Genomic DNA, 21,515 nt, shown 5'->3' on the forward strand with positions numbered 1-21,515 from the left:
TTACACTCCATGTATGTATAATATGTCAAAATACATGCTACTGTCATGTGTATCAAATACAAATTTTAAAAGATGAATTCTTAAGAAAAATAAAATGTAATAATTTAGTGCTAATACTGAGAAATTAGGAGAAAAAGTGTGGAGACATAGCTCAGTGGTAGCACCCACCGACCCCTGGGTTCAATCCTCAGCACTGAAAGAGAAAGGAAAAAAAAACAACAATGTGAATTAAAATTACTTAAGAAAAAAGAATTATTGAAGATAAATCTGAAAGGACTTAAATGGAAATAAAGACAAAAGATAGAAATACAAGAATTAAGTACTCTTTCAAAAGTATGAAATGTGGAAATTAAGCAAAGTAAATTAGGAAAAGGGAATTGTTGATGAACCTAATACAAATAAAACAGAAATAAAATAAAGTATAAAATATCTTGGTTATTAGTAAGGCCAAAATAATTAAATTCCTCAAGAGTCTGATCAACGTAAAAAGGTTAGAATCTGATTAAGAATGAGAAGGTAATGTGGGTAAGGAAGGAAAAAATTTTAAATAGAGAATAAATATGTACATGTATTACAATAACCTTATAACCTGAAGAAAATACATGCTTTTCAAGCAAACTAATTATTCTAATTGGCTCACAAATGAAACCTTTTAAAATTATTGCATTAACACCTTGAAAGATAATTAAAAATCTACTAGTTTTAAAGTCTCCTCAATGGCACATATTTATGGTTATTCTATCTTATCTATTAAGAAAAGATCATTTCTCATGTATAATACTCATTTACAATACAATATATAATTAACTACACAAATAATTTTTAAATATAATCAATAATAAAGGCTGTTGTGTGGATGGTAGCGTTTAATACATTTTATATTTTGTATAGTGAATTCAGGCCTTTTGTTTCCTTAAAATCAGCAGCTCTTTAGCCTAATTCCTAGCATTGTTGTGTCCTTTGTGCTAGTACTTTTTTGTGCACGCTTTTTGTGATCTGTTAAAAATCTGCATTGCCAATATTGCAGCTCGAACTTAAAACTTGTTATTCAAATAAATATTTAATTTTTAAAACAAAAAAAGAAAAGTTCATTTCTGTGCTATCTACATTATTACAGATGATAGGAGAAAGTGGATACTTTTCTCACTTTATTTTAATAAGTCAACATAACAACAGCACAAGAAAAGAAAACTGTAAATCAATCTTCACTAAATGATTTCAAAGGGGAATAAAAGCTAAATATCAGCAAATATAATTCAACAATGTACCAAACATATATTACACCAGGGTGATTCAGTACCAGGAAATTAATCAACATAATTCAAAATTTAAAAATAAACTAAAGAAAATATTTCAGGATTACATCAACTGATACTGAAATGTTATTTGATAGATACAGATAAGACATCCAATAAAATTTGGCAAGCATGCTTGTTTTTTTATCATTTATAAGGAAATTAGAAAAACAAAAATAGAATATTTAAATGTAATAAAGCCTAGCTTAAAATCAAAATTATATATTGTTCCTAATGGAGAAGCACAAAAATCTCTCTTCAATTAAAATTAGAACTTGACAAGGATGCTTGTTGTGGCAATTATCATTAACCCTTTTCTTGGGAAGATTCAAGCAAATGCAAAGGTAAAAACATTAAAAAAAAAATTATACCAAAACTAGAAAAGAAGACACAATCTATTTCTTATCTATGATATAATTTAGTGAGAATATTTGGTGCTATAGTTAGTTATAAGACAAAAAAAAGTGAAAACAAATAACTTTTCTTCTTAATGGCACTTTCATATATAAAGATAAAGTGTGGTATCTTCCATTTTCTCTTCAAATTTGCTCTGGGGTGTCAGTCATTCCTTTTCCTCTCAAGTGAAAATTAGTCATTTCTAGGTCATAAAACATTGGTTCCACTTAGTAATTAGACTTTTTATTTTGATGATAGGCAAATCTTCTAACTCCATTTAACTTCATGCTTTTCCGTCCACATTTGGAGCCAAGTCATATAAAAAATTTCAAGTCAGGGTAAAGGGAGAAAGAACTCTTTCCTCCCCTGTTTTGCCACAAGCAGTTCCTGGCCCTTCAGCCTGGAGCTAAGGAAGAAGTGAACAGGAAACTTCTCCCTTCACTGATATGACTGGCTTGATTTAGCTTTGCCACACTCTGGAACTGGCAGGCATCCAAAGCCAATCTCATCTTGTGGAGCACTTTCCTGGGCGTTCCCGGGATCCCACTACTGATATTCTGATAATCCCTACAATTTTCTTTGCTCTGGCAAAAGGCATCTCCCTCCTGTTGTATGCTCCTTCTTCAATCTCAAGCAATCTCCTAAAGCTGGCAGGTTTCCCTACTTGAGTGCTCTTCAGCTCTTAAGTTGGTTCTTTTGGTCAGAACTTAGAAATACTGCAATGTCTATGTCCAATACATGACCCACATCAGACCCAGGGCAAACACGCCGCAACAGACCCTGGGGTGCTGACTAACCCCGGGGGGGGGGGGGGGGGGGGGGAGGGGGGGGCGGGGGGAAGCAGACTCACATCTGCTCCCTCCCTCAGTACAGCATATTGGTCTCCCATCTGTTTGGCTTTCCAAGCAGAAGTCCCCTCCCCTCGGACTTCAGGCACACATATTAAGCTCATCTAGTGGTGTTCTTCAACTCCCTCTCTTGCTTTGAGGTGAAAGTGTGAGAGCTCTCAGCCTTTCATACCCTCAGTGAGTCCCTGGCTGATTTCCAGCTTCCTGCTTTGTAAGTCATGGTCACCTTGCTTTGACGTGTCATTTCTATTTTCTTTGTGCTTCAAGTGGAACTTCTATTTTAACATCTTGTTACACTTCAGAACCCATCCAGAAATAGAAATAAGAAATGTTTCCACACACATTGTGATTTTAAAAATCCTCAAGAAAAAACTTGGAATCAATTTCATGATAAAAGTTTAATATTTCTATGTAAAAAGTTATAAAACATGAATGAAGATTAAATTATAAGTGAATGGCTTAGAAAAAATGCCATATTTCCAGATGAGAAAAAAAAACACTGTAAAATATCAATTTTATCAAATATAATAGATAAATAATTCCATAAAATTTCAAAGGTTTTGAACTGATATGGAATAATATGCATAATAGCAACCCATAAATATTTAGTTAAAATATTTTAAAAGAAGAAATGTGAAGGGGAACTTGCCTGATCAGATGTCAGAACACACACTAGTCCACTTTCATCTTTACCTCTGTGGCACTGACACAGTAAGATACAAACAGATCAGTAGGACAAAGAGTAAATCTAGTAAGAGCTCCCAGTACATGAGAATGAATACATGACAAAATTCCTGCTTTATTCAATTGTGAGAGAATGTTTTAAGTAATAAATAGAGGTGGCATCATTTACTCTCCAAAAGTTAAAAAATACAGTTGGACCTCTCTCACAATATGTACCAAAGTAAAATCCAGAATTACTACAGACAGAAAATATAAATTGATAGACATTTCAAAAACAAATCTTGTAAACTACATACACAGTGTGTCAATGAGGGACATGTTCTTAACCAAAACAGAAACTTCTGGAGCTATAAAAGAAAATATTTCAATAATAGTTTTTAAACTTTGAATTGCAAAGGAGGACATCACATCTAAAGTCAATAGAAAAACAACATGTTTGGAGAAACTATTTGTGATGTGACAAACAAAAGATTTATATAATATGCAAGGAGCTCTTCAGTATTGTCAAAATAAACTCAAAAGAAATATTTGTAAGGATATGAACAGACATTTCACTGAAGAGTGTATAGATGGTCAACAAGTAAAAGTTGCTCAAACTCACTAGTAATCAGGGAAATGAAAGTAGTATCTTGATAAATCACCCTCATCAGATTACCAAAAACTAAAAAGGAAGAATGACTTCTGTTGTCGGAACAAATCCAAGAAAAAGATTGCACACATTTTTTGGTGAGAGAGATATGAACCGTTAGAAGATTTTACAATGCTGTCTGGCAGCTGGCGGAGGTGGCTATGATTTGAGAAGCTGAGGCCAGTAAGCCTCCACGTCGTGGCCTCTCCCTCAGCAAGAGCTGGCACACTTGAATCTTAATTTCCTGATGGCGGCAAATGATCCAGACCCCTAATGTGGTGCCAGGCTTGAAGGGAACTATTTGGCCACCAGTGGCAGTGATGGTGGCAGTAATGCGTTCTTACTGCGCCAGCTACTGATTCTGGATTTGGATTCACTTGCCCTACTGGTCATGCTTCCTCCATCATTTCCACTGATGGATAGAGTCAACACAGTATAAATCATGGTGGTGGCCTGCACAATAGTACTTCTAACCTACAGACTTTACTTCACGATGAAAGAAAGAAGGCAAAGATAGATACTGGTGTTATGAAACCTTCCACTCAAAAGTTGTTGGCCTTATAATGGTAAAATAACCCATTACAGACTCTTGTGCTTTTATAATGGTGCATCTTCTTTTTTGTCTTTTTAACCTTAGTGGTAGCAGCTGCTTCTAATTGTTTGGCTGTTGCTAGTTTCTGGATGGTGTCACCATCCTCTTTGCCTTTCCAGTTCCACCTTTAAAATTTGCTCCCTTAATCGAGTTCCTTCCTATGGATGCCTCTTGTGGGTGCTGAGGAGGAATAGACTACAATGGTGTTAGCAGTATCTTTGATTTTCTCACCAAAAAAAACTATGGAAACATTCACATCCCATTACAGTTGCCACATGCTCTCAGCTTCTGCAAAGTATTTGGGTTTAGTAACTGACATGTATTCCATCTCAGAACAGGATCACAAAATAAGCAAGAGGATAAATGACCATTATGCAGAGATCCTGCAAATGGAACAAAATGCAATAAAAGACCTTAAGAAGGTTCCGTAGGGATAAGGAGAGTGGTACTTTTTTTAGTTATATGGGCAACTGTTGATTTATATTAGAAGAAAGTATTTGAAAATGCAAGTATAAAAAGGATGCATACTGGCATTGGGCAACCAAAGGTTGGTAGGAGACATGGACTAGGTGTTGTGCTCTGTTTGGGTTTTGGTTTTTGGCTATATAGCACCTAAACTTCTTTCCTATCTGTGTGTACATACATGATCTAGGACAAACCAATGAGATACTCTTACTACAATTTAAACCACAAGAAAGCAATTCAAAGACAAAGAGATATTTAAAGTTATTTGTAGCAGGCAGGATCACATGGCTGGCCTCCGCTGTAGTTACCAATGGCTGCATCCTGACAATGCTGCTCACACAGTGTGCACTGGGCTGTGTTTGAGCTGCCTGTGCTCCTTTGCTTTTGTCTATTGTCCACACTTACTCTCCAGACCTCCCATTGCTTCTGTTAGGTAGTCTGTCACCTGCTCTTGAATTCCTTTCCTGCTTAAGATACCCAGGGTTGGTTTCTACTGCCTACAGCCAAGGAACCTGATTGATACCGTTTCTTTCCAGGTAGTCCATGCTATAGCCAATAAAATATTTCTTTTGATTATGCTTTCTGATTGTTGCTTGCATACTGTAACTCAAAATCTCAAATAATCTAATCATTTTTGTTGTTTTTTTTTTAATATTGGAATTGAACCACTATTTGACCCAGCTATCCCACTACCCAAAGGACTTAAAATCAGCATACTATAGCAATACAGCCACATCAATGTTTATAGCAGCTCAATTCACAATAGCTAAATTGTGGAACCAACCTAGATGCCCTTCAGTAGATGAGTGGATAAATAAACTGTGGTATATATACACAATGGAATATTACTCAGCAGTAAAAGACAATTAAATTATGCCATTTGCAGGTAAATGGATGGAGTTAGAGAATGTCATGCTAAGCGAAGTAAGCCAATCCAAAAAAAAAAAAAGTCCGATGTTCTCTCTGATACATGGATGCTGATCCATAATGGGGTGGGCCAGGGAGACATGGGAAAAATGGAGGAACTTTGATTGAGCAAAGGGGAGAAAATGGGGGGTGGGGAGACATGTGGTTAGGAAAAATGGTGGAATGAGATGCACATCATTACCCTAAATTACATGTATGACTGCACATATGGTAGGACACTACATTATGTACAACCAGAGAAATGAAAAGTTGTGCTGCCAATTGTGTACAATGAATCAAAATGCATTCTGCTGTTACAGATACCTAATTAGAATGAATAAATAAATACATAAATATATTATGAGAATCAAAAAATAATACTACTCCAATATGAATGATCATCTCCAAAAATTATGGCTAATGGGTTGTCTTTGTTTTATTGGCAACATCACTTAGAATAATTTCTCAAGTCATATTTATTAATATAGAATGTTCCTTGAATTGTATCCATTTCAATAATTACTTATTGTGGTCCCCAGAATGACTTTGTATCTTGAAGTATGCTGCTGCATTTTTCCAGCACTTCAATAGCTAAACTGCAGATGTCTCAAAACTATGTTTTCCTATAGCATCTCTGGTTAAGATTTTTTTCTTCTCTCTCTCTCACAGTTAAAATACATGTTGCTTTTCAATACGTCAGTATTATTATTTTGGGCTTTTTGTTATATTTGTTAGATTTTTTTAATTTTCTAAGCATTTTTTATGTAATTTCAAAACCAAAAAATAAAAACTATAGTTAATTACATGGAAAATATATATGCATTCATACATGTGTATGTATGTGTGTGCCTGCGTCTTCAAACATTCATGCACTTGGAAAGCTTTAAAAGCACATTGATCTTTTTAAGAATTATTTTTATACACATTTTTTAATATTGGAAAACAATTTAGTTCCTAAAAAACCTCTCTGTTGATAAATTTACTGGTATAAATTGAATATCAGTTAAGTATTTGGCACTGTGAAGCAATTAATATACATTTATATCTCTATTAAATATACAAGGGATCTAAGAGTCCCACAAATTTCCCTGAGTCCATAGCCAGAACTTGTCAGAAGGAATTGAATAAAGTTACATAAAGTAATTTGTGAAGAGTATAAATGCTAATAATATAAAGTATCTATCAATGGATTTTTAACCAGAAAGTCATGAATAGTCCAATCATTAGAGTGAAGAAGGAAGCATAAAATGTTAGAAAGAACCCAAACTTTGGAGTCAAATGGGCCTGGGTTCAAATTCTGATTCTGCCATTTCTCTGTGACTTAATCTCTCTGAGCCCCAAAAGAGGCCTTGACAGAAGTGCCAAAAACATGTCGGAGAAAAGACAGCCTTTTTTAACAAATGGTGCTGGAAAAACTGAATATCCATATGTAGAGAGTGAAATTAGAACCCTATCTCTCCCCCTGCAAGAAAGTCAACTCCAAATGGATTGAAGACTTAGGAATTAGACCAGAAAATGTGCAACTGCAAGAAGAAAAACATAGGGTCAACACTCCAACATAGAGGCACAAACAACTTTCTCCATAAAAGTCCTTATGCTCTGGAAATAATATCAAGAATTAATAAATGGGATGGCCTCAAATTTTAAAAGCTTCTACATAGCAAAGGAAAGAAAAGCATGAAGAGAGAGCCTATAGAATAGGAGAAACTCTTTGCCAGCTACTCTTCTGACAGGGAATTAATATCCATATATATATAAAGAACTCGAAGAACTTAACACCGAAAAACAACCTAATCAATAAATGGGAAATGAATGAAACAGACATTTCTCAAAAGAAGAAATACAAATGGCCAGCAAATATACCAAAAAAAAAAAAGAAAAGAAAGAAAGTTCAGTGTCTCCAGCAATCAGGAAAAAGCAAATAAAAGCCACATCAAAATTTCCTCCTACACCAATAAGAATGGCAATTATCAAGTATACAATAATAATAAGGGTGTGGTGGAAAAGATACACTCATACACTCTTGGTTGGACCATAAATTAGTACAATCACTCTGGAAAGCAGTATGAAGATTCCTTAAAAAGCTAGGAATGGAATCACCATATGACCCAGCTACCCCACTCCTTGGTATTGATCCAAAATATCTAAATCAGCATACTATAGCAATTAGTAGTATACTGATTTAGTCACCTCAATGTTTGCAACAGCACAATTCACAGTAGCCAAATTATGGAATCAGCTCACATGCCCATCAATAGATGAATGGATTCATAAACTGTGGAATGAAAAAATATATATACATATATAAACACACACACATATATAAACATATACAAAAATATAAATATGCATATATATGATGAAATATTTATATGTACATATGTATATATACATGTACAAAATGAAGTTTTACTCAACCATAAACAAGAATGAATTGTGTGTAACCAGTGACTTGAAAATTTGTGCTCTATATGTGTAATATGAAATGAATTGCATCTGCCATCATGTATAACAAATTAGAATAAATAAATAATGTAATAAAGAAAAAATAATGAAATTATGTTATTTGCTGGCAAAAGGATAAAAATGAGGAACATCGTGCTAGGCGAAATAAACCAGACTCAAAAAGTCAAGGGTCATATGTTTTCTTTCATATACAGAAGCTAGAGAAGAAAAAGGAATCAAAAAAGCAATCTCACAAAAATAGAGAGGAGTCTAATATTAGAGGAAGGGGAGTAGGCTGAGGGAGTAGGGTAGAGAAAGAGGATATACTAGGGAATGAAATCAACCAAATTATGTTCTTTGCACATGAGTAGGTAACAACGAATCCCATATTTATGGATAGTTAAAATGTGCCAATAAAAAAACACAATAAGATAATGGACTACATTCTGACACACACAAAAAAAAACTCACTCAGAGTATACCATAGACTTAAATGTAAGAGCCAAAACTAAAAAAAATAAAGATATAAACATGTGTATAAGAATGTCTCACTGGGCTTCCAGAAGAAACAAAATAATTTAGATGCGAACCTAGCATCTGGAACACAGTAGGTGCCATAATTACTATTTTCCTATCTTTGTTGCACAAAGAAATGTATTTGTACCCTTACGTCTTAAAAATGATAGCTTAAAAAGCCAAAATTTCACTAAACTCAAATGATGACCCACTCCAACCTCAACATTTAATACCTAAATATTCACTGGCACGAAGAAATGCTTCAGTAAAAAATGAGAAAAATGTCCAAACCAAACCACTTATGGAATAGTCTATAATAGGAATTGTATCTCATGATAATAAACTATAAACCTACAATATTTAATCCAATATAAACTTGCACATTTTATGTAATGTGAATTGTAGAAGTGCATGAAAATTTTATCATTCTCAGAGTTTATGCCATAAACTGTAATACAATGCAGATATTGCAATGTGAAGCTGTATGTACCCAGCTTTTTTGTTTGTTTGTTTGTTTTGTTTTTGTTTTGTTGACTGCACAATAGCCTCTCAGTATCTGCTTTAGAGTCAAGCAATTACTTTGAACAGCCAGAAGATGGCACTAGTTTCTAAGAATTATGCAGCTAGACAAACATGTGCTGCTTTGGATTCTGGTCATTTGTTGCTCCTTTTACTGGTAGGAAACATGACACTGTGCATTTTCATCAGTCTTCTGTCCCAGTGTAAAATTCTGTTTGTTCTTAAGTCTTCTATGACAATTAGAGAAGAATGGTAGGAATTAAATATCTATGTAGAATACCTGAATGTAATATAAGCAAAAATTGGCAAAAACAGATATTAATTTCGTGTTTTTACTGTTGGGTACATTGAATCTGTATATCCATTTGAATAGAGAGTTTGATTTATTCATGTACTGAGTGTCTTTATCTTGGTTCAGAAGGAAAAAAATTGAGTGTGTTTTCTGTATATGCCTTTTTCACTCATAATTTTTAGCCAGGTCTCAGGAGATAGTCACTTTGATTCCCCTTTAAATGAAAATCATATTTGTAAGTTAGCACATTTTATTTCCAAATGATTTTACTGAACAGTTTGGAATAACACCCCACAAGGGTATGGTTTTAGTTCAATAGCTAAAATAGAAACAACAAAGACAATGGTCGCACCGGTGGTTTTATAACCTAATTGCTTTTGAGCAGGATACTGAACAAAACCCACTTCTAAGTTATTAAGGAGAAGCAAAGAATAAAGAGAGAATAAACATGTTTATACTCAAACCTACAAAGAAAAGCTGAAGAGGCCAGCAGTGATCTTGTGTTTTTACAAATTTATCCATCTGCCTAAGGGTAGATTAATTTTCCTGGCAAAGTTAAATGTATATTTTGAGGTATGATATGCTGCTGAACGCCATGCTTGGAAAACTGGCATTCTGGAGCCTTTCAAAATCAGCAGTTTCCAGGGGGGGAAAAAAATCTATCCACCATCTGCTTGTTTCATTAAAATACAAAATAGAGAAGGAAGAATGAATTGGATTTTCACTATCTCAGCGCTCCCTGGTGTCCACTCTATTGAGGCTATATACAGCAGCCTGTATAGAAAACAGAATCCAAATAAAAACCAACCCTTTTTTTTTCTTTCAGCCTTTTTTATCTGTATAAAATTAGAGAAATGGACTTTATTTCAAAAATTACATTTAGACAAGACAGCCTACCCTGAAAAGTTTTGATATTTTCTAGTATTCTTTTTTGATGAAATTGTTTCAAATCAAGATTGTAAATTTTTGATTTGAGGAAAGAAACAATAAAAAGTTTAAAATAAAAGTGGCATATAATAGACTTAGGTAAGTAAAGCAGGTTAAGGAACTAGAGAGCCGTGGAGGTAAGAAGGGATGCATAGTTTAATAGAATAGTCATAGTCGGGGGAGACTTCTTTGAAAAGAAGACACTTAGGAGAGTCTTGAAGGAAGTTAAAGAAGGAGCTATGTACCTTTTAGGGAGAATGTTTCAAGGATTGGAAAATGCAAGAGTAGAAGCCTTGATCTAGGAGTATGCTAGGTTTGTTTGAGAAACAAAATGAAATTGACATGGTTAGAACAGAGTGAGCAAAATGAAATGAGAGTAAGGAGCTTTCAACTTAATTCAAACTTTACAGGAAAACACTGCAGGATTTTTAAGTATAAAATTTTTATTTTTGTGGTATATATATTCAATGGAATATTACTTAGCAGCTTTAAAGAAGAATGAAATCATGACATTTACTGGTAAATGGATGGAGTTGGAGAATATCATGCTAAGTGAAATAACCCAATCCCAAAAAACCAAAGGTCCAATGTTTTCTCTAATATGTGGATGCTAATTCACAGTAAGATGGCAGGGGGTGGAGGGGAAGTGAAGGGAGGAAAGGGGAGAGGCTGTGGGGATAGGAAGGATAGTAGAACGAAGCAGACATTATTGCTTTATGTCTATATATGACTGCATGATCAATGTGATTCTGCAACATATACACTCAGAAAAATGAGAAATATTATCCTATCTATCTATCTATCTATCTATGTGTGTGTGTGTGCGAGTGAGTGCGTGTGTGTATCAAAGTGTATAAATGGAGTCTACTGTCATATATAACTAATTAAAACAAATTTTAAATAAATTACTGACTACAAAATGGAAAGACTATAGAGGGACAACAGGCAGCAGGGACATGGTAAGAATCAAATACAGTAGTCCAGTCTAGAAAGAGTGCATTGAACTTTGGTGGCATTAATGGTAATAGGGAAAGTAGTGGGATTCGAGGTATATTTTGAAGATGGAATCAACAGGATTTAACACTTCACTAGTTGAGGTAAAAGAGAAAGACACAATTTAAAGATGATGCCTAGTTTGGGTTCTGAGCAGAGAGAGAAGACTACAGAAGAGATTTGATTCAGAAGGCAAGGAAGGTATTGTTTCTCAGAAGATTATAGATATTCCATTACATATTGTAGATCAACCATGTCACTTACCTCTAAGATACTGAATAAGATAAAAAAAGAATTAATTGAATTCAAAAAGATGGTGGTCACTTGTAATCTTAACACAAGAAGTTTCAGATAAAAATGAGGAAGATAACCTGATTTGAATGAAATCAAGAAGGAATGGCACATTTTCTTTATCCATTTTTCTGTTTCCCATTCTATAGGTTCTCATATTCCTGTTTCCTCTGCTATGCAGAAGCTTTTTAATTTGATACCATCCCATTGATAAATTTTATTTTTTAATTAAATTATCCATTTATTCTAATTTGTTATACATGATGACAGAATGCAATTCACTTCATATTACACATATAGAGCACAATTTTTCAAGTACACAAAGTATTTTCACAAAGTATTTTCACACCATTCATGTCTTCATACACGTATTTAGGGTAATGAGTCTAACTCATTCCACCAACATTCCTACCCCCTTGCTCCTACCTTTCCCCTCCTTCCCCTTAGCCCTATCTAAAGTTTCTCCATTCTTCCCATGTTCCCCTTCATCACCATTATGAGTCAGCATCCTCACCTCAAAGAAAACATTCCGCCTTGGGTATTTTGGGGATTGGCTCGCTTCACTTAGCATTATATTCTCCAACTTCATCCATTTACCTGAAAATGCCATGATTTTATTTTCTTTTAATGCTGAGTAATGTTCCATTGTGTATACATACCAAAGTTTTCCTATCCATTCATCTACTGAAGGGCATCTAGGTTGGTTTCATAATTTAGCTATTATGAAATTGTGCTGCTATAAACATTGATATGGCTGTGTTCCTGTAGTATGCTGTTTTTAAGTCCTTTGGGTATAAACCAAGGAGTAGGATAGTTGGGTCAAATGGTTGTTCCATTCCAAATTTTCCAAGGAATTTCCATACTGCTTTCCAGAATGGCTGCACCAATTTTCAGTCCCACCAGCAATGTATGAGTATTCTTTTCCCCCACATCCTCGCCAATACTTATTATTGTTTATGTTTTTGATAGCTGCCATTCTGACTTGAGTGAGATGAAATCTTAGAGTAGTTTTGATTTGCATTTCTCTAATTATTAGAGATGTTGAACATTTTTTCATATGTTTGTTGATCGACTTTATATCCTCTTCTGAGAAGTGTCTGTTCAGTTCCTTGGCCCATTTATTGATTGGGTTATTTGGGTTTTTTGTTTGTTTGTTTGTTTGTTTGCTTTTGGTATTGTGTTTTATATATCCTGGAGATTAGTGCTCTATCTAATGTGCTTGCGGTAAAGATTTGCTCCAATTCTGTAGGCTCTCTATTCACCTCACTGATTGTTTCTTTTGCAGAGAAGAAGCTTTTTAGTTTGAATCCATCCCATTTATTAACTCTTGGTTTCAATTCTTGTACCATAGGAGTCATATTAAGAAAGTTGAGGCCTAATCTGACATGATGGAGATTTGGGCCTACTTTTTCTTCTATTAGGTGCAAGGTCTCTGGTTTAATTCCTAGGTCCTTTATCCACTTTGAGTTTTTTGCATGGTGAGAGGTAAAGTTTTAATTTCATTTTGTTACATGTGGATTTCCAGTTTTCCCAGAACCATTTGTTGAAGAGGCTACCTTTTATCCAATGTACATTTTTGGCACCTTTGTGTAATATAAGATAATTGTAGTTATGTGGGTTAGACTCTGTGTCCTCTATTCTGTGCTGTTGGTCTCCAGGTCTATTTTGGTGCCAGTACCATGCTGTTTTTGTTACTATTGCTCTCTAGTATAGTTTAAGGTCTGGAATAGTAATGCCACCAGCTTCACTCTTCTTCTTAAGGATTGTTTTGTCTATTCTGGATCTCTTATTTTTCCAGATGAATTTCATGATTGCTTTTTCTATTTCTATGATGAATGTCATTTTTTAAATATTTTTATTTAAATTATTTTTAAAATATTTTTCAATTGTAGTTGGACACAATACCTTTATTTTATTTATTTATTTTTATGTGGTGCTGAGGATCAAACACAGAGCCTTACACATGCTTGGCAAGCACTCTACTGCTGAGCCACAACCTCAGCCCCTGTCATTGGGATTTTGATTGGGATTGCATTGGATTTGTATAGTGTTTTTGGTACTATGATCATTTTGACAATATTAATTCTGCCTACCCAAGAAGAAGGGAGATCTTTCCATCTTCTAAGGTCTTCTTTAATTTCTTTCTTTAGTGTGTTGTAGTTTTTATTATAGAGGTCTTTCACCTCTTTGTTAAGTTTATTCCCAAGGTTTTTTGGGTTTTGGGGGGTTGGTTTTTTGGGTTTTTTTTTTTTTGAGGCTAATGTAAATGGGGTAGTTTTCCTAGTTTCTTTTTCAGTGGATTTGTCACTGATGTACAGAAATGCCTGTGATTTGTGGGTGTTGATTTTATATTCAGATACTTTGCTGAATTTATTTATTAGTCCTAGGAGATTTCTGATGGAATGCTTTGGATCTTCTAAGTATAAAATCATATTGTCTTGATGCCATCCCATTTATTAACTCTGGGCATTATTTCCTTAGCTTTAGGGAGCCTATTGAAAAAGTCATTACCTTAGCCTACAGGCTACAGGGTGTTAGTCCTACATTTTCTTTTAGGAGTTTCATAGTTTCTGATCTAATTCCTGGGTCTCTTATCTCTTTTGAGTTGGTTTTTGTTCACCGTGAGAAGTAAAGGGTCTAGTTTGACTCTTCTACATGTGTTTAACTATTTTTCCGGGCACCATTTGTTTAAAAGGCTGTCTTTTCTCCAAAGTATACTTTTGGCTCATTTGTCAAGGATCAAATGACTGTGTCTGTGTGGGTTTGTCTCTGTGTCTTCTATTCTATACCATCTGTCTATGTGTCTGTTTTTATACCAGTATCATACCATTTTTGTTACTATAGCTCTATGGTATAGTTTGAAGTCAGATATTGTGATGTTTTCATCATTGTTCTTTTGGCTTAGAATTGCTTTGGCTATTCTTAGTCTTTTATTCTTCCAAATTAATTTTTAGGACTGTTTTTTCTAGTTCGGTGAAAACTTTCATTGGTATTTTGATGGAGATTACATACTTTTGGCAGTATGGCCTTTTAAACAATATTAATTCTGCCTATCCATGAACATGATAGGTATCTTTTCATCTTCTGAAGTCTTCTTTAATTTCTTTTTTCAGTGTTCTGTAGTCTTATTTATAGAGGTTTTTACTTCCTTGATTAGATTTATTCCTAAGTTTTTTATTTTTTTGAGGCTATTGTGAATGAAATTGGGTTCCAAATTGTGCCAGAACTTGAAATGTCCTATAAGGAGTTGCAAGACACCTGTAACAATACAGTAGTTCTGTGTAAGACTGGAATTGAAAAATGTAAGAAAAGCAAGCAATTAACAGAAGGAGTTTATTGTAATTTAATAGGAGGAACTAGAATGCCAGACTGTAAACAAAAATCTTTTCATTGAAAGGGTTATGCCCTTATCACTTGTTGATGCAACACTCAAATCCAAGAATTTACTCCTGATAGTATAAATGACTTACTGCCACCCCTCTAGCAGAACATATCTTCCTCTCACTGTTCTAGCAGAGTGTTCTCTAAGCAGTTGGAGTGGGAGGATATGGCTCTGTCCTCACTGATCCTTATTAATCAAAACTGAGAACAGTAAATTTGTTTCCATTCGTTGTTATCTTTACCTCCCTCCCTGCTTCCAACACCACTCAAAGGCAACACGGGCCAAGTTCACAGACAGTGTTCTGACAGGTGGCTCCACACAGGTCACATAATTCAGATTGAATGAGTCATGATCCTGAAAGCCCACAGTGAGAACATGTCAGCTCACTAAATGTGCTCTAAAGGCAAATTCATGTGATTCTGTAGCTTAGCAGAAAGAATAAAGTGCTTCAATCTTAAAAAAAAAAAGAATAAATGAGTGAATGACAGTAGGATTTTCAGAGTCAATATAGACACTCTTTAGAAGCATCTTGCAATGACCCTGAGAATAAAACAAGCCATAGATACTAGGGAACATGGAGCAAAGGGAAGATTTTTATTTAAAATGGAGATATTCTAGCATATTTTATGTTTAAGAGGATACTTCAATAGAGAATAATAACTTGGTGTCTCCTGGGAAACAGGCCTGGATTTCTGAAGTTGAACAGATGAGGAGTAGGTTCCGTACCAGGTAGACCACTCTTGGAATCAGAGGGAAAGTTCTAGAGAGAAGGTAGACAGAAATGCAAGATTCAAGCATGGTGGAATTTGATGGTAAAAGGGTATGGTAGTTCTGTCAATAGGGTTTATTTTTCTCAGTGAAATAAGTAGGTCATTTAATTAATAGGACAAGGAATATTAGATGTTCAAGTGGGGAGAAGGAAACTGTTGTCATAAAGACTGGGAAAGTGACTCCACTGGTAAGCCTTAGACGATGGCAGGACTAATACAAGAGCTTTGCCCATTTGAGGCTTGAGATTAGTCAGGTATCTGTTTCCCTCCACCACGTACTTTTCTTGTTCTTCACAGAATGTTAGGCATTCTTACTACCTCATGGTACAGACAAAGAAACTAAAACAGTGAAGTGATGTACTCTGCCCATGTTTACACAGGATGGATAAAGTGGCTATTCCTGCCACCCTGGCCCCCAGCACTGAGGTACAGCAGTTCAGGTCTCCCCAAGTCAGCAGGCTTCAGGAGGCATCAGAGCACAGAGCAGAGGGAAAGAGCTTTGAAATCCCAGCCACTTGTCTATTTCCCACAGCTCAGTAGTTCAACTTGGTCACTTTTGTATGTACTTCATAATTTAAATTAAGACAAGGAACTCACTGCAGCATGTTTTTTAAAACAAAAAAAAAAAACATTTGTATTTAAAATAATGATGCCTTATTTCTCTGCCTTTATTGGGAAGGAGAAAAAATGTTCCTTAATAAACATCCCGAAACAGGATTTTATAACCTTTCTGTGGCAATATTTCCTAAAATGTTTTCTGAAGGTATAATATAACATGTCTCAAAAAGATTATACTTTGAGGCTGTAATACAGCACTATAATACTATGGAAAATATTATGACATTCTCCCTTCACTTGAGATTCTTAGAATTTTTAATAGCCCTACATGGTGTTAATATACTTTTGACTATGCATGAAATGTTTCCAGAACATTGCTAATGATTTAGCTGCCTTCTTCCACATACCAAACAATTAATGTTTAGTTTAAATTCCAGCAACTGCCTTCTTTCTTCCTGTTCCCAATTCATTGCTATAACTTTAAAAGAACTAGAAAATAATGCATGAGCTTACATATAGGAGTTATGAAGCAGCCAGAGATTATAAAAGAAATAAATATGCTTTTAGTAACCCCCAAATAAAATTATCTGTTAAATCTCCTAACTTGATGACTGATGCTTCCAGAAGTCTGATCTGGGTATTTGTATAATAGATTAACCATATTAAACAAATGTTACCTGGTTGAAGACCATAAATGTCTTACTTTTAAGAAACTGGAAAGAATGATTTGTAAAATTGAAAACCTTCTTTCTCCTAATCCAGGTTAGTCCATGTTCTCCTGCCCAGTTCAGCAGGATCAAGACAGTGTGTATAAAGACATAGAAGTCTGTGGGAGATGGGCTTTATGACCTTTGACACCTTCTCCTGACTCCCATTGTCCCCCATAGTGGCTCTATCATTTTATAGGCTCAGAGTTGCTGAAGAAAAAGTCCCTTGAAGTAAATCACAACTAAGAGTTTAGAGGAAGAATTTACCTGACAAGAGACAACACTCGGTTCTCTTTACAGTACCATTGCATGGAAGTAGAATGTGACCTGTCTGTATATTTTTTTTTCTACTAGCCACAATTTTTAAAGTAAAAAGAAACAGGTGAGATTTATTTTAGTAATATAATTTATTCTGCCAATGTTTCTTGCATATAAAAACCCCTGAAGGGCTGGGGTTGTGGCTCAGTGGCAAAGTGCTTGCCTTGCACATATGAGGCACTGGGTTCCATCCTCAGCACCACATAAAAATAAATAAACAAAATAAAGATATTGTGTCCATGTATAACTAAAACAATTTTTAAAAGCATTTTTAATAAGATAGTTCACATTGTTTTTTCATATTAAGCCCATCTCAGTCAAGCCAAGCCATGATTCAAGCCCAGATTTTAAAATTGCTGGACATGTGACAGAGTCACTCCTTTGGGCAGAGTTATTCTCAAACTTCAAATGTACTTCTTTTTGATAGGATAAAATTGTGTCTTGGATTTGATTCTGATTGATACTATCATTGATGATACATTTTTGTTAGTTAACTGTTTAAATAACACACTCTTCCTTTTTCAAAGAGTTTCTCATGAATTGTCTTGTCTTTGTGATTCTGCATAAGCTTCACTCTTGTTACATTTCTTAATATCACCAGTCTTTATTTTTATTGTGGATCAAAGGCTAGCCTTCCAGCTCTCTCCACCTATCTGAGCTTCACATTTCATCCACAGAGTGGTATTTTTCTGTTGTTTTGTTGTTGTTGTTGTTTGTTGATTGTTTTTATTTATTTATTTTGTTTGTTTGTTTGTTTGAGACAGGATCTTACCACATTGCAGCGGCTGGCCTTGAACTTGCAATCTTCCTGTTGTGGCCTCCCCAGTAGCTGGGATTACAGGCATGCACCACTGCACCCAGCCACAGAGTAGAATTTCTAAAAAGTAATTAATCATTGCCCAACTACTTAAGGATTATAGAAAAAATATGAAGCCTTTCATGATTTGACCTCTTTCTACCTTGTTTCCTTTCCTTCCACTTTCACTTTTTATACTTCATTCTAAAATTTGCAGATTTCATGAGTTCTCTGAATACAATATGCAGTTTTAGACGTCATACCTTAAAACATGTTGCTCCTTCTACCTGAAATTATCTTTCCCCTTCACCTACCAGGTGAATTACTGCTCACAGCTGAACCTCAACTTTTAGTCCAGTACATTCTGAATAAATTTATTGACCTGACACTAGCTGCTTAATAGAGTGTATTTTCTTATCCTGTGTCACCATCTTTGTGTCCTGTGACACAAAACACAGGATCTGACAGTAAAATACATGAGACTTTTTTTTATTGTCAATTTAACCTAAATGTAATAAGATCTTTAAGTAGATTCATTAATTATTAACAGAAAAAAATGCTAAAATGAAACAATAAGCATTCCTCTTCTTTTTTAATATTAAAATATTGTAGAATTCTATTTTCACTGTTTTTAATGTCAAGATTGAAAGACTGTCAGTATTTTTATTCTATTTTAATATGCCTCATGTATGACTCATGTCCCCTCAATCAACCTACCCACAATACAACTGAAAGTAAGTACTTGATGGAAATAGTTTAAAACACAAACAAAATTCTTTTATTAGAAGAGCTAACATGTCTCAAAAACCCTACTTCACATTCTGGCAAGTTTTGATAAAATTACACTCACTCTATGCCATTTATCTCAAGATATAAACCAAGATTTTAACAAAATATCAAAATAAAGTATTCAGCTTATTCCACACAAATATTCTAGTTTAATATTCATATGAAACAAACAGAAATAAAATTTTCTGTTAACAAGAATCATCTTTCCTGAGATAGCACAGTTACTTGCTATATAAACAATTACTATCAGACATAAGAGTCTCTTTTGTTTTAAGCATTAGGTACCAGCATTAAGTCAAGGATATTTCTTGAGGCTTGTAAAAAATCTAGTTTTACAGCTTCCCAGGAGATCCAACATCTCTTGAGAAGAAAGAAAAAACATAATGTAATCAAAAGAAGCTCTTCTTCCCTCTGTCCAGATGTCCCAGTCAATAAAAATGGATCCTAGGAAATTCCACTAATCCTGGAACACTGTCCATAAAAGACAGGGGTGGAGCTCCACATCCCCCTTCCTGTTTCTTGTGGTCCTCTTGGGGTAGGAAAATAAAAGCCAATTGAGAGTATTTATGGGGGGGAGGGAAGAACAATGAAAGAGGGGAATTGGATGTAAGAATAGAGGCAGGAAGAAAAGAAAAATGGATAGCTAATAGCACTCCTCAATTAGACTCCATCTAGTACACACTAGTCCTTGAATTGCTTTGGCTCATGTAAAGGTTCAGGACTAGAGAAGCACAGTTTGTTCCAAGTCGTGAGTTTCTTTCTAAGTCATATCCAGTGTTTGGATGCCAGATCGTGTTTACCAAGCACCTGAACAAATATGTTGACTGCCAGTGATCTTTTCTGTTTTCTAAAATTGAGTTTCTCAACACAGAGCTTTGCTTTTTAAGTAAATCTTCATTACGCAGAAAGGGTATGTGAGTGAAAGGGTTCTATGCAGGATCTAAAAACATTGCACTTCCTTTGTTATGGTTTTGAAACTCCCCTTTGAGTCACTTAGTTGCTCAATGCTGAAGGGCACTTAAGTATAATTACTGTGATAGTAAACAGACTATCCAGCCAGATGCATCGGCAAAACACAGCCTTCCTTTTATAACTACATGTACAGGTTTATTTTAATTGTTTGATTTGGGTTTTTCCACAGCTATTAATATCACTCAGCCCAGCTTCAGTGGCACGGATGCCTTTGGATACACTTCATTCCTGGCTTATTCACGGGTTTCAGACATCAGCTTCAGTTATGAATTCCACTTGAAGTTTCAGCTGGCAAACAACCACTCAGCACTGCAAAACAATTTGATATTTTATACTGGACAAAAAGGCCATGGTAAGATTAAGTGACCTCTGTAGGACTTGCCTCTCTCCTTGGAGAATACTTTAAATATTCTTCAGGGACACTCTCGTTGGCCATGGATGAAGACATTTGCCTAGCTGCAGCCTCCTCCTGTTTTCTAGCATGTTCCTTATAGTCTGAAGCATTCAGTGGTTCTCTGACCCTTTCTGAATTCCTGGTTCACACTAGAGCCAAACATGAAGACAGAGGCAGTGACCAAATCACAGGGGAAGTAAGTTTATTGACTTGTTCTTTTCTCTGTTTCTATTTCCATAAATGAGGAGAAAGAAGGGAAGTTCTCAGAAAGAACATGGCTTTACAGCATGTTGTGAAAAGAGAATGGGTTGAATATCCTCAGAGAAAACCTTTACAAATGAAAGAGACAAGAAATTAAGAAAGCACTTGACCTGTCACAAAGTATTCCAGTGCCTTACCATTGGTGGGAAATCAACTTAGAAGTTTAATTTGTCTTTCTTAAGTAGAAAACAGTTTTACATGTGTTAGGTCAAGGAAATTCACATTTGTTTTATTTTCAAATCTGCAACTAAGAGTAAAGCAATTAATCATTTACCTTATCAGATGTTTTCATCTGTGAAATCAGCATATTATACCAAAAAAAAAAAGAACTTTCAACCATTAGTGCTTCTATTTTACTAGGGAAAATAATACAGTCTGATTTTGATTTGTTTTTAACTCACTATCTCCTGATACCAAATATGCTTTTCTGGATTAGCACATGTTTGAAAAGAGCCAAATTCTCAGTGTAGGTTATCAGCTCCCACCACATCTGAGGATGCAGAACACTTTCCCAATGTTATCCTGAACCCTAATGAGCCCTCTTAACTGGTTTCCTGCCTGCGGTGCATTCTCCACATTGTAGTAGGAATTACCTCCTAAAAAAGTTTATGAGTTTATGTTGGAATCCTGTTTAAAACACACCTGTGGCATTTCACTATGCTTAGAATAAAATCCAAGACTTCCTACCATATTCTCAAAGGGCCTTTAGGAGCAGACCCTGGTCTGGTTCTCAGAATATACCAGGCCACTTGCATCATCTCTCTGCTCCCC

At 35.0% G+C, this 21,515-nt stretch overlaps 1 protein-coding gene across 1 annotated transcript in view; it reads left to right on the forward strand.

Moving 5' to 3' along the window:
• Nucleotides 1-21,515, forward strand: part of Eys (EGF-like photoreceptor maintenance factor) — a 1,574,159-nt gene that overhangs the window by 1,479,520 nt on the left and 73,124 nt on the right. Inside the window, 1 exon segment of the mRNA XM_077801488.1 lies at nucleotides 20,259-20,441. Within this exon segment, the coding sequence (XP_077657614.1) occupies nucleotides 20,259-20,441 (183 nt within the window).

This window comes from Urocitellus parryii, chromosome 8 (genome assembly GCF_045843805.1).
Source record: "Urocitellus parryii isolate mUroPar1 chromosome 8, mUroPar1.hap1, whole genome shotgun sequence".
NCBI lineage: Eukaryota > Metazoa > Chordata > Mammalia > Rodentia > Sciuridae > Urocitellus > Urocitellus parryii.